Source organism: Cyprinus carpio, chromosome A7, assembly GCF_018340385.1.
Source record: "Cyprinus carpio isolate SPL01 chromosome A7, ASM1834038v1, whole genome shotgun sequence".
Classification (NCBI taxonomy): domain Eukaryota; kingdom Metazoa; phylum Chordata; class Actinopteri; order Cypriniformes; family Cyprinidae; genus Cyprinus; species Cyprinus carpio.
Window position 1 is genome coordinate 14,419,662 of NC_056578.1, and position 12,081 is coordinate 14,431,742.

Sequence of the window (12,081 nt, forward strand, 5' to 3'; positions counted from 1 at the left end):
CCTTGGCTTGCCCGTGGTGATGTTGCTGTACCGATACTAATAACATCTTAGCAACTGTCACCAGTAAAGGATGAGGGATTGAACATCAATGCAGCATTTTAACATTTTTATAATCTCATGGATCATATTCTTATGTTGTTGTTTTTTTTTCAGCTGTGATACTTTGTATTATTGCTTGATAAAATGGCACATAGGCTTGATTTCCAAATGAATTCTACAAAGATGAGTTGTGGTAACATCTTAAAGACAAACGGCAAAAGAATGAAATACAGCAAACATCTCGACTTTGGCAAATTTATCTTTTAAAAAATACTTTTAATACATTGTAGTGGATAATAAAGAAGCGCAAGACAAACCCTTATTTAAAAAAATGAACCAAAAAAAGAAAAAATAATAATACAGTTGGACTACAAGTGCCACTACCTCCTTGGCACTTGAAGCCACAGTTAAGGGAGTGCTTTCAACTTAGAAAATGAAGGGAGAAGGGATCAGCTCCACACATTGGTGCTTTGGCTTGTTCCATGCATCCCCTAAACTAAAGGGTGACCGTGATGAAGCAAGACCATCTACCATTGTGGATTTTCCCAGACTCCCTTCTCCTCCTCTGTTAAGTGAAACATTCTTAGCAGCCATCTCTTTCATGCAGGTTACCAAGGTCAATCTGAATGCCTTATCAACTGTTCTTTTGAACTAACACTAGAAATATATATACAAAGAATGCACTTTATTTCTGTTTTTTCTTTTCTTTTTTTAAGACATGGGTAAACTCCCAGCTTTTTATCCTTGCGTAACAACTTGGCCACACTGCTTCAACTTTCAGAGACTTTCACTAGCCAGTCAAGTCACCAGTCTAAACCCACACATGACACACTAACTGTATACATAAATCCAAATTATTTGAGCCTTTAGCATGTGCAAAAGTTTTAGCATGTGCAAAACTAGCGACATGATCAGGGACTGGTCAACGGGTTAGTTAAACACAAGCAGTGATCATGGTGTTCTTGCACTTGCTTGCAATTTTAGCATTACAATAAGGCTCTCTTCAATCTGGCAACAATACATGCAACCGTATACATGAAATCCCTAATCCCATGCTAACTGCATTTCAGAATAATAAGATAAGGATTTTCAAGGCAGTTGCACTACAGAATAAGAATAACACTCATAGCAAAAGACCTTGAGTACATCAAACACTGTTCAAATCTGGATCTTCAAAATACGTATACATTGCTGATTGCCGTGTACATTCACATCTGCCAGCACTATGGTAAATCCCATTAAGACATTAGTGTGTTTTTCCAGTTGATCTGATGCTGATTCCTTAATGTGGAATTGAATATAATTGCGCTCCTTGTATATTTTCATACTCTATTCCATTTATGTGTGTTTGTGGATTGTTTTAACCTTTCACAGTTTAGCGCAAATGTTTCACAAGATCTCAGGTAAGCGATCTGTAGGCTGTTTGCTTTGGGTTTACACTGGCCTTCGTGCTGATAGATTAAATATCCCATCATGGATTCAGTCATCCCAGCCTTTCTTCTTAAGGATGTTAAGTGCATTCAAACACAGCGTAGCTGACCACCTATTGAGTCAATATTAAGGGAAACAGGTGAATGCTATGTTTAATTTGACTGGCACACACTGGCAAAGTTGTGTCTAGTGAATTGCTTTCTAAGTGCCTTATTCGTTTCAACCCACATGGCTAAAATAGCGACGTCCTCAAGTAAAGTGAGAAGTGTCACGTAACTGAACGGTAATCAAAACGGCGCATTCAGATAAATAATTTTCAAGGCCTTCTTACAAGAAAAAGGACATCTCACAATATCCTAAAAGATGACATTAAGAATTTTAGCATGAACTGAAATTACATAGAAATATAATAAAGAAAACAGCTCCACTTTTAAGACTTGCCATGTGAAAGATGGTATTTTCTTGCTCATTTTTCTTTCAAAGACGTTTCATGCAACAGTTTCTTTGAACAATGAAACACACATATTTGTTATATGTTCAGTTAAAAAAAGAAGCTTGTTTTACATAGTTTTAAATATACTTCTTTTCCAGGGCAGGCACCGTACGCACAAACCAGGTACAGAGGCATGCCACATACTTGCATTGCTCTTGCATTCTACTATTGGCAGCTGTGATGTCATTGAAGCAGTAAGCTGGTGGGTAGTCCTATTATTTGGTTGGCCCCGCCCATCTCACATTCTAAGCCATGCCCACAACTCTCCGCACTGCTACTGTGACATCACAGAGGGAGGGAAGTATGGGGATAGTACAAGCTAGAATGGGAAAAAAGGCAGCGCAACAAGACTCCGTGGCGCATGCAGAGATGGGGGTGGAGATGAAGGGTGGGGACGAAAGGGAGGGAGAGGTCTGGCCCAGGGTTGCAGTCAGATTATTCGGATGGGGGTGGGGTTAACGTCGAGGAAAACTGACGATGTTCATGTTTATTTGTTATGTTTTTGTTTGTTTGTTTTGTTGCACTACATGTTACTTCTATGCATTTTAAATCACATTTAGTTTCTTCAACTTTTATACAACATTATGTCACAGATGAGGCTCATTGTGGTTTGTATCTCTCCCTGTGCTGGTACTGTGATAGGAGGATAGAGACAGAGAGAGATTACGGGTATGTCATAATATATGTATTCAAAACATTTTACATATACATATTGAATAGTTCCAGAATATAACGCCTTATATACTGTGTACGTATACAGTCGATTTTTTTTATATATATTTATCCAAATTTAGATTTGTGCTCAGATTAATTTCTGTTTTATCCTCATATTGCTGCTTTTATGTCACCCAAGTTTAATTTGAATACAATTGCAGTCTGATTGTTTTTGCTTTGTTTGTATTTTAGATATGCATCGGAGGAGCAATATCAGATTGGGAAGCATGACCACAATTCAGCAGTTTTGTGGTAAGTATTTTTCCCCAAATTATCCACAAAGTATACAAAAGTTTCATTAAGTCATTATTAAAGCTTCATTAATTCGATACACAAATATAGATATGTGCTAAAATCGGATCAATGACAATTATGTGATACAGATTATCGCAGTATATGAAATGTGTGTACTCTTATAATCACATTTCAAGTGATGATTTTTTTTTTTTTTTTTTTTTTTAGATTTCTAGATTTCAAGTTATTTTTTTTTTTGTAGCACTTATATCTGTAAACGTGAAATTCACTGACTGTAACTGTTATGTCAGCCAAATTAAGTGTAGAGAAAATTAGTTTTCTTTAACATGATGAACATTCATGTTTTTCTAGTAATTTCTGACCTTTGTTGATACTGTGGCCACGGCACTAGGAACCTTCTCAACAAAACAAAAAAGATTATATTGCAAAGTTGTTATCATAACCTGTTAAATAAGAGGTGCTTAGGGATGTAAATCATCATAATCACATTTCTAGCTCTTTTTGTTCATCAGTTTGACACAGTTAAAAATTCTGTGCTTTGGACTAAAAAATTACAATTCGATGGACTGTTTGACTCGCACCAGACTGCTGCTTTTGCAAGTTTCAAACGTACTTCCTCAGGAGGAAGGTGGCATCAGAAAAGGTGGATCAAACTTTACCTCCTTCCCTCCAGTTCCGATGTCCACTGGATCATGAACTGTGATGATAGTGGTCTGTGCTACTCTGTGGATCGGCCTATAGAATGGTTTAGAAACAGGTCAGAGGCAGATTTAGCTGCCTTGATAATGTGTTTTTAAAGGAGAATCTATCACTGTGAACCCATTTACATTTATATCCAATCAAAAAATCATTTGGGGCTATTCATTTGTTCATGGTGTTTCAGGGCAAGATGACCATGAAAAGAAAGAATAAGTCCTGGTCAAAGGAATGAAACGTTCTGCTAAAAAACAATGATCATGAAAATAAGAATACAAATTAAAATGAATAAAAATAAAGGTTGTAGGAACACATAGGACTTAAAAAAAAAGCCCAAAAACATAAATAAATAGGTAGAATAAGCATTGTCGTTTATATTCTATCTTCTGCACTCATGTTAACTCTCTGTCTCTCACTCTTCATGAAGCTGTAATCGATACCGGCTGTAGCGAATCTGGAAGAAGAGCCTCTCCAGCAGTGAACGGGTCATCCCTGGTAGCGTGTAGTCCTCAGTGTCTCCCACTCGCCGGAAACCCAACGACTCATACAGCTTGTGGGCAGCCATCTTGACTGCTGTTGTTCCCAGAACCACAGCCGAGTAGTTGTTTAACATGGCAAATTCTAAAACACGTCGACCCAGAGCCTTGGCGATGCCTTTTCCACGGAAGCGAGAGTCCACTGACATGCGACGGAGTTCCAATGTGTTGTCATCTTCTCGGCCTTGCGCTGCCACGATGCCCACAACCTGGCCTTGCAGAACTGCCACCCAGAAACAAGAGCCTGTGGGAATCAAAACAAACAGATCTTTAGACTAAAACTTTGGCAGCTATATGTAAAATCTAGTTTTCAATTAAAGTGTCTTGATGAAAAACTTAAGAGTAAGAACTTTTTCTGCCCTCCAGGGTCATGCCACTTTCCATCTGAATCTAAAATTCATCATAGTATGGGCTGCTTTTCAACACCTCTCATCATTAGAAGATCAAGCCAATCAAATCTTTCAGTTCTAGACTAATTGAAATCCATTCATCTTGCATTATATAGAGAATCAATGATTCAGTTTTCAAACTATAAGATTGGCAAAGTAGCCGATGAGAGGTTTATTCAAGCTGCTAATGTTCAATAAATGTGCTGCACTGAAACAGTAAAGTGGAGGTAAACAATTAAGCAAAGTTATGCTCTTTTCAAGTATAAAAAACACTTGATTAACCTTAAACATTTTTTAAACTCTGAAAATTAAGTTACGTTCACATGGAGATACATAGTGATGTTGCATTAGTGTGAGTGCAGCTTACAAATAGATTGAGTTCTGAAATGTGAAACCACATTTAAGCACACTGTGTAGCAGTCTGTAATTATGGATCATGCCAGTCAAATTCGATTCCAATTGCCCGGAATTACAGATGCCCAAATGTGCTGTTAATAAAATATAACACATGGGAAGAGACATTTATGGTTAGTTCATTGTTACTTTCACATATTTAGCTTGTTCATCTTTTAATGGTTGTGCAATGGAAAGCCTGTCGTAATAATTTGTTTACAATGTTTGTTGTACGAAGAGTAATAAAATATGTGCGCCATCAAAGGTATTGGTGAGTTCCATGATTGACATAATTTAAATTTGTTTTTATATGCTCAAATGCTGATTATGTACCACTGATGACTGATGATAATTCCCAGAATTCCATGACTTGGGGGAATTTGGGAAGTGGAATTACCGGATTATGTGCACTTTCTCTTGTTGGGCAAGTCAACTGTCATCTGTAGGTCAGATCAGGACAGGAGCGGATCACAGATTACGGTATTTCTAATCTTTAGCATTATTCATGCTTGTAAGGCTCAGTTCTGTTCTGCTGAACTAAGTTGCTTGTGGAGTTGCAGAGAGAAGCGAGTGGCAGGACTGTCACATCTGTGCCACAGAAACTGCAAAGAATATATACAAAAGGACGGGACTAATCTCTGATTTCTCCAAGAAAAATATGGACAGACAAAGGTATGTCTGAACGAATGAGTTTTAAATTAATATTGTTATCTTCTATCATGCATACTAATTGTTTTTTGTTAAGAATTAACTTCTTTGAAGCACTCATGGTTCATCGAATTCTTAAGCATCTAGTCAACACCACCTTCTAAAATCAGAAAACTATTTATTCTGTGTAGAATAAAGTATCATAAAGAGAATTCACTGAACATCAAACACAAGTAACAAACATAAAATATATAACACTGCATAAGTGTAATATTTATGTAGAAGGAGTTGCGGTCTTTCTACATAAAGATAGTAGTGCTGAGAATATCATAGTGCCATGTTGTGACATATTGCTATATCACACAGAGGTGTGTGTGTCATAACTGCATTGGCTTCAGGGCTATTAATCTGTAAGACTGAACATCCTGCTGTACACTCATAGTTTTACTATACACACACACACACACACACACACACACACACACAACACAACCCCTCCCCAGCTGTCTGATAAATGCTTCTCGTGTATATGTGCAAGGCCACTAAAATGGAGAAAAATAACATTAGGCAATTATATTGAACAACTTTTTATGATCATTATTAACACTATTTCCTGCTGAATATGCAGTTTCACATCACATTAAGGAAATTAAATGTGCCACAAATATCATTTCATTATGTCATTAATGACTTGCGGGTAGCAAAACAGATCTGCCTGTGTATTTTCACTTATTAAAGCGATATCTTCCTGCTTTATATTATGGGGTGTTTGTATCTTCCAAGTACCTGACAGAAACTATGTCCCTGGAATGTTATAAGCCACTCCAAATAGATGTTTAGTGCATTCAAGAAACATCTAGCTCACCCTGGCAGACAACCCGTATATTCTTTTACCATTTCCTCCTCAGATGCAGGACTCCACATTAGCATAGCAAGAGAGAAAATCCCTTGGGAGAATCCTTTGTCTGCATGCTGCAACTAAACAAAAACTACCATACATAACTCACAGCGGGGCTTTGATTCACACCTTCCCCCATTCCCTGACCCCCAGTCTTCAATTCTCTCTTTCATTTGAGGCAGGACTAAATAAGAAGTCTGTATGCATAGAAACTGTCTGCAACTAATACTATTTTATGCAAAGATGCATAAAACTGATGACAGTAAAGACATTTATAATGTTTTTAAAAAGATTAATATTTCATATAAAATTGTTTTTTAGCACTAATACTGTGAAATGTTTTTGCAAATTTAAAATAACTGTTTTCTATTTTAATATATTTTAAAATACAATTTATTCCAGGAATGACAAAGCTGAATTTTCAGCAGCCATCACTCAGTGTAACATGATCCTACAGAAATCATTCTAATACGCCAATTTGCTGTTGCTTAGTATTTTTGTGGAAACAGAAATATATTGTTTTTAGGATTTTTTAATGAAGAAAGTTCATAAGAAACAGAATTTATTTTAAAAAGGCATAACAACATACAAGTCTTTACTGTCACATTTGTCAATTTAATGCATCCTTGATTAATGAAAGGATTTTTTTTTTTTTTTTTTTAAATCTTACAGAACTTTATGGGAGTGTATAATTTTATGTCACTCTTACATCATTCCCCAGGGCATGCATGATAGGACAATTCACACAGCACCATCAGACACATCAAAACATGTTTTTATAGAGTAATAAAAAGATTTCAGCCACCCAGCATTCAATCTGCACATGCTACTACCATCTAGCAAACAATTCCAGAAACACCGATCCAAAACTACTAGGTAAAAGAACACTTTCTACCTGCAAGTCGTCTGCCACTAGCTAACCTCCATTATTTTGTCACTTTCCAAGTGTGCTTTTAATAATATCTGCAGTATGTATTAGTATGTTTACTACTATATCACAAATGAGGTACATTAAGGATTATAGCTGTAATTTTGAGTTTGCCGCAATACAATTATCAGCATTTTCCCTCCCTTCAATCAATAGGGTCACATGAATCCAAACAGTTATCCTCAAGAGCAGAACTGAGAGAGACTTTCTGCATATTTCATGAGTCTTCTGCATTAAAGCTACACATCAGCTATTCATCCCCTCTTGGACTCGTAAAGTGCAGTCTTTAGCCTCAGTATCACAGGTACCGATCCTGAGAATATTTGTTCTGGTGAGATAAATGTTTGATTGGGAAAGCTGGTGCTGGGAGACTTATTTCAGTAATTAAATATGATGTTTATATATGTATTTGAGCGTTGTGTGTTTGATTACTATAAATATATTCCCTACCAAGTGCCCGGGTGCCATTTGGCATAGACATATTTTATACATCATACATTATATATTAAAAATATAGTGACTTTTTTATATTAGATGTCAGTGACTTCACCAATACAATTAACTGCTTACACACCACAGAATCTGCAAACAAATATTAAATGCATACAGTACCATTCAAAAGTTTGTCAGCAATTTATTTTTTTAAGAAATATATTTTTTATTCAGCAAGGACGTTAGATTGATCAAAAGTGAAAGTAAAGAATTTTACATTGTAACAAAATAAAAATATTTTATATAAATGCTGTTCTTTTGAACTTTCTATTCATCAAAGAATCAAGAAAACTTGAACACCAGATCAGCATATTAGAATGATTTCTGAAGGAAGCTTAAAATTATTTCAAATTAAAATGATCTTTTTCTTTCTTTATTTATTTATTGGAATGTGATTTTGATCAGATAAAAGTAGCCTTGTTTTTTTTTTTTTTTTTTTTTTTTTTATCGTACAGACCCAAACTTTTGAACAGTAGTTCATATGTGTGTCCAGGTTTGGCTATACTTATGAGGGCCATATATTTTCAAATGTCCTCACAAATGTAGCGAAACATGTTGAAAATCTAGTTGTGATGATAATTTTGTTGTGAATGTGTGTGTGCTTGAAATGACGCCTTACCTGTGGGTTTCATGTAATATGCCTCAATGTCAGCCATATCAGTGTGCAGAGCACAGTCCAGGTAGTTGAGAATGACTTTTCTGCTGTAGTAATAACGTGCACCCATTAGAATAAATGGTGCGCAGAAGGTCAGTGTGAAGGATTTGGTCATAAAATAGCACATACTATGGAGAAATGGAAGAAAAATAAACGACACCTGTCAGAAAAAGAGAATCAAATGTTGATTTTTGGGTAGAGGAGAGACAAACAGACATCAAATGTTTTACACACTAGGAGTGTGCAGGTAGAGGAGAACACCCTGAGCAGTGAGATGTAGTGCAAAGTAATTGAAAAGTGTATCCTGTTTAAAAAACTAAATCTTTATACATTTGTACGGCTTTGAAATTTAATGGCCAATGGATGGCGCTAAAACAGGGTCTTCACTTTTCCAAGAAAATCTGAGTATGTATATGTCGAGAATGTTGACACTAGATGGCGCTCTTGAGTGCAACTGACTGCTGCATTATCCACACACTCCACTGCAACACGATGCGCACTGTTTACTGTCAACATAGAGGTGCTTTCAACTCCAACTCACTGTAAATTGCGCTTACAAAGTCTTTGCTACTCAAGTATTAGCCTTTATGATTCATTTTATCTGAGAAAACGATTGCCGTAGGCTACTATGTGTTCAGTGATGCAGCGTACTCTAAGCGTATACAGTATGTAAGTTTATGGACATTGTTAAAACACCCCTTTCATTTCAGATGTGTGGCATAAATATATTTTCAAGGCAGCATAAAAAAGGTTACTGTCTAGCCAGATCGCCAAGGTGCTCGGTTACGCCTGTAGTCGAAAACCACTGAAAATCATTAGTAAACATGAAAAGGAAATAATCATTAAATATTGTACGTGTCATTGATAGTTAACAATTCTCTGTAAACAAAAACGTAACATATCTCAACAGGCAACAAACACAACTTCTTGCACTAACATGAGAGTATGTGGGGAACGCTGTGCGCTCGCGCGCGGGGATTCATTCATTCATTCGGGTGCGCGCACACACATTCACCGGTGCCGCATGCTCTGGACTGCTGCTGCCTTGTGACTCCTGTACTCATATTCACTTGGCATTTTAAAACAAAAAAAGCATTATGTAAGCGGAGAAAAAGAAATAGCTTTTTAGTTTTACGCATTAAATGTCTGAATTGATTAGGCTCGTCGCTTTAGTTATAAATGAACTCAAACAGCTCAGAGCTTATTTTTCACATGTTGCAGAGGAACCCGTTACGCTCATCCTATACCCATAGTTTGACCACATACCTGTGAGTAAAGCATAGATAAATTGGGTTCTAGTTTGCTGTTTTAGACCCCGAAATGCCGAATTGGGTATCCGCTCCATGATTCCCTCGTTGAAGATCCGGCGCACCTCCTCATGGTCCGAACGTTCAAACTCGCGAATAAAAACCTGGTCCCGTTTTTCAACCTTACTCTCGAGCGCACTGGGAGAAGGCGAAGAAGACGTCCACATTTGCGCGGAGGAAACTATAATTGAATCTTTTTTGGTCCCAGCTATGGCCTCGTGTTCTTCTGCAACGATTTTAGTCTCGCAAACCATTTTGGGAGACGAACAATGCATGCAACCCTGGCCTGAAATGAACTGAAATTGGGGGAGAAAAAAAAAAAAAACAAAAGATGGATGATGGTCTTCTTTATTATGGAAAGAAAAAAGACTGATGTACTACTGCAACCCTGAGCTTCCTCCCTCACGACCAAGACTATGCAGACGGTGCATCGCAAGTAGTATTTATAACGCAGATTCTGGGGTGTGGGTGTTCTCCTCACCTCCCTGATTGGATGCGGCTGTGCCGGCAGTGGGAGGCCGCTCAGCGCTGTGCCACATGACGGCGGTGGGAGGCGAAAGCACAAAAGATACACCGTAACGTGTCTTTTTGAAACAAAGTATTTTTGCCCCCGTCGGTACACCGGCGAAATTCCTCACATGTTTGTGTTTTGGGTGGAGGGTGAACCCATGGCTTCGTATGATGCGCGAGGTGTCGGTGTCGCATGAACCCCGCGTTTGATTGCAGTATCAGCAACGTCACGACGATGCAACATCACGCAACATCAGTCTACGGTCACCAGCGACACATTTTACAGTGCGTGTGCAAATGTTGACGGGTTTCACTTTCATCTACTGGCACAGGTCTGCTTGTTTTACGAGTGTGTGAGTGACACTTTTACTGCACTGCAATGTTTCGCTTCGGTTTAAGTTTTCCAGCACACCCCTTTGTTCTTGAGATCCCAGATCACCGTGGCCATGTACGCTAACCATAAGCGACTTTATGACTTTTTTATAAAGGCGCTTATGAATATAAGCAATCGTGCGTTTATTTACAGAATACGGTCGTGTATTGTGGGCTTGCGCTTGCTTGAGCCCCAAACCACAATAAAGTATCACCGACCGACCACTAATAACAGCTGTCAAATGATCAAGACTGTTTCTTCCTTTTTCCATTCCCAAATGTGCATGCGCACGAGAGAGACATTTATTAGTTGTTTAGGTGGCCCATTAAAAGCTATGTGCGATTTTTCCAATTATTTTGTCAAAAGTAGGCTTACCTATAGGCTACAAATATCGAAAATCTTTCTTTAACAGTCTTGTTCAACTTTGAAACAAGTTTATGGAACATTAAAGCAGATCCTGAAATCAAGATCCAGTGCTCCTCAGTTTTTAAAAGAGTAGAGATGTGGGATATGAAAACACTTTCTTTGGATTCCCTCATTTCCAACATTGAAGTGCTCTATTTATCTTTTATCTGTTTTTTTTTTCTACCACCAATAATAAACACTCCTTGCATGCTACATGTCCAGATTATGTCAGTGTCTGATTTTTTAATGCCTTGGGTGTACTCCAAAGTAACTGATGCCCCAAAGAAATCGCCTCGATTTGAATAAGGTCGCATTCCAGCCCGTATTGTACAGATCTAGTTTAGACTGGATCGCCTCCCGCCCCTCACCCCCCACCCTCCAAGACGAAAAGAGGCGTCTTTTTTTCTAAATGTTTAAGCAGGTGTATCTTGCATGCGCTATAATACGAAAATCGACGTCCCTGAACAATGTGAATAAGCGAAAGCGCGCGTTTTATATCTCTAGTGAAGATACGGTCTTTTCTCAGCATCAGCATCTGCGTGCACGCGGACAGTCTGGTGCCAACGGGCATGGCGCGCGTTATGCAGAGAGTACGATGAGCAATGAACGCACTCTTCCGCGATAGAGCTTCATTTTATCGGCATATACTTACTGTGAAGGATGATGTCAGTTCGAAAATGTACACTGTAAAAAAAAAAAAAAAAAAAAACACGAATGTACTTTTCTGCTAGGATATTAATGAATCTATTATTTTGCAAAAAAAATTCGTTAGTACAAAAAAAAATTGAAAATACTAAAATGTTTTTACAGATTTTTTTTTTTTGACAGTGTATTATCATAATGTTTAAGTATACAGTATAACGGTAGGCCTGTATAGGGTTTTTTAAGGGAATATTTGCGCAGAGGAAAGCTGTGTTTG

General features: G+C 37.7%; 1 protein-coding gene and 1 long non-coding RNA gene across 3 annotated transcripts; one reads left to right on the plus strand and one right to left on the minus strand.

The window, feature by feature from the left end:
• The first annotated feature begins 2,534 nt into the window (after positions 1 to 2,534).
• On the plus strand, positions 2,535 to 4,191 carry LOC122145606. Its single transcript, XR_006160428.1, has 3 exons — positions 2,535 to 2,632; positions 2,870 to 2,929; positions 4,056 to 4,191. It is a non-coding gene; the product is annotated as an uncharacterized LOC122145606 (long non-coding RNA).
• Positions 3,766 to 10,149, minus strand: LOC122145605 (N-acetylaspartate synthetase-like). Of its 2 annotated transcripts, none has more exons than XM_042759827.1 (3): positions 9,834 to 9,999; positions 8,532 to 8,727; positions 3,766 to 4,408 (listed from the first exon to the last, which is right to left on the minus strand). In XM_042759827.1, exons 1-3 carry the CDS (start codon positions 9,846 to 9,848, stop codon positions 4,041 to 4,043), a joined length of 579 nt encoding a protein of 192 aa, XP_042615761.1. In that variant the 5' UTR covers positions 9,849 to 9,999; the 3' UTR covers positions 3,766 to 4,040. The 2 variants fall into 2 exon arrangements, with proteins under 2 accessions (XP_042615761.1, XP_042615762.1); XM_042759828.1 differs by having other exon boundaries at positions 3,767 to 4,408; positions 8,532 to 8,695; positions 9,830 to 10,149.
• Between the last annotated feature and the right edge of the window lie 1,932 nt (positions 10,150 to 12,081).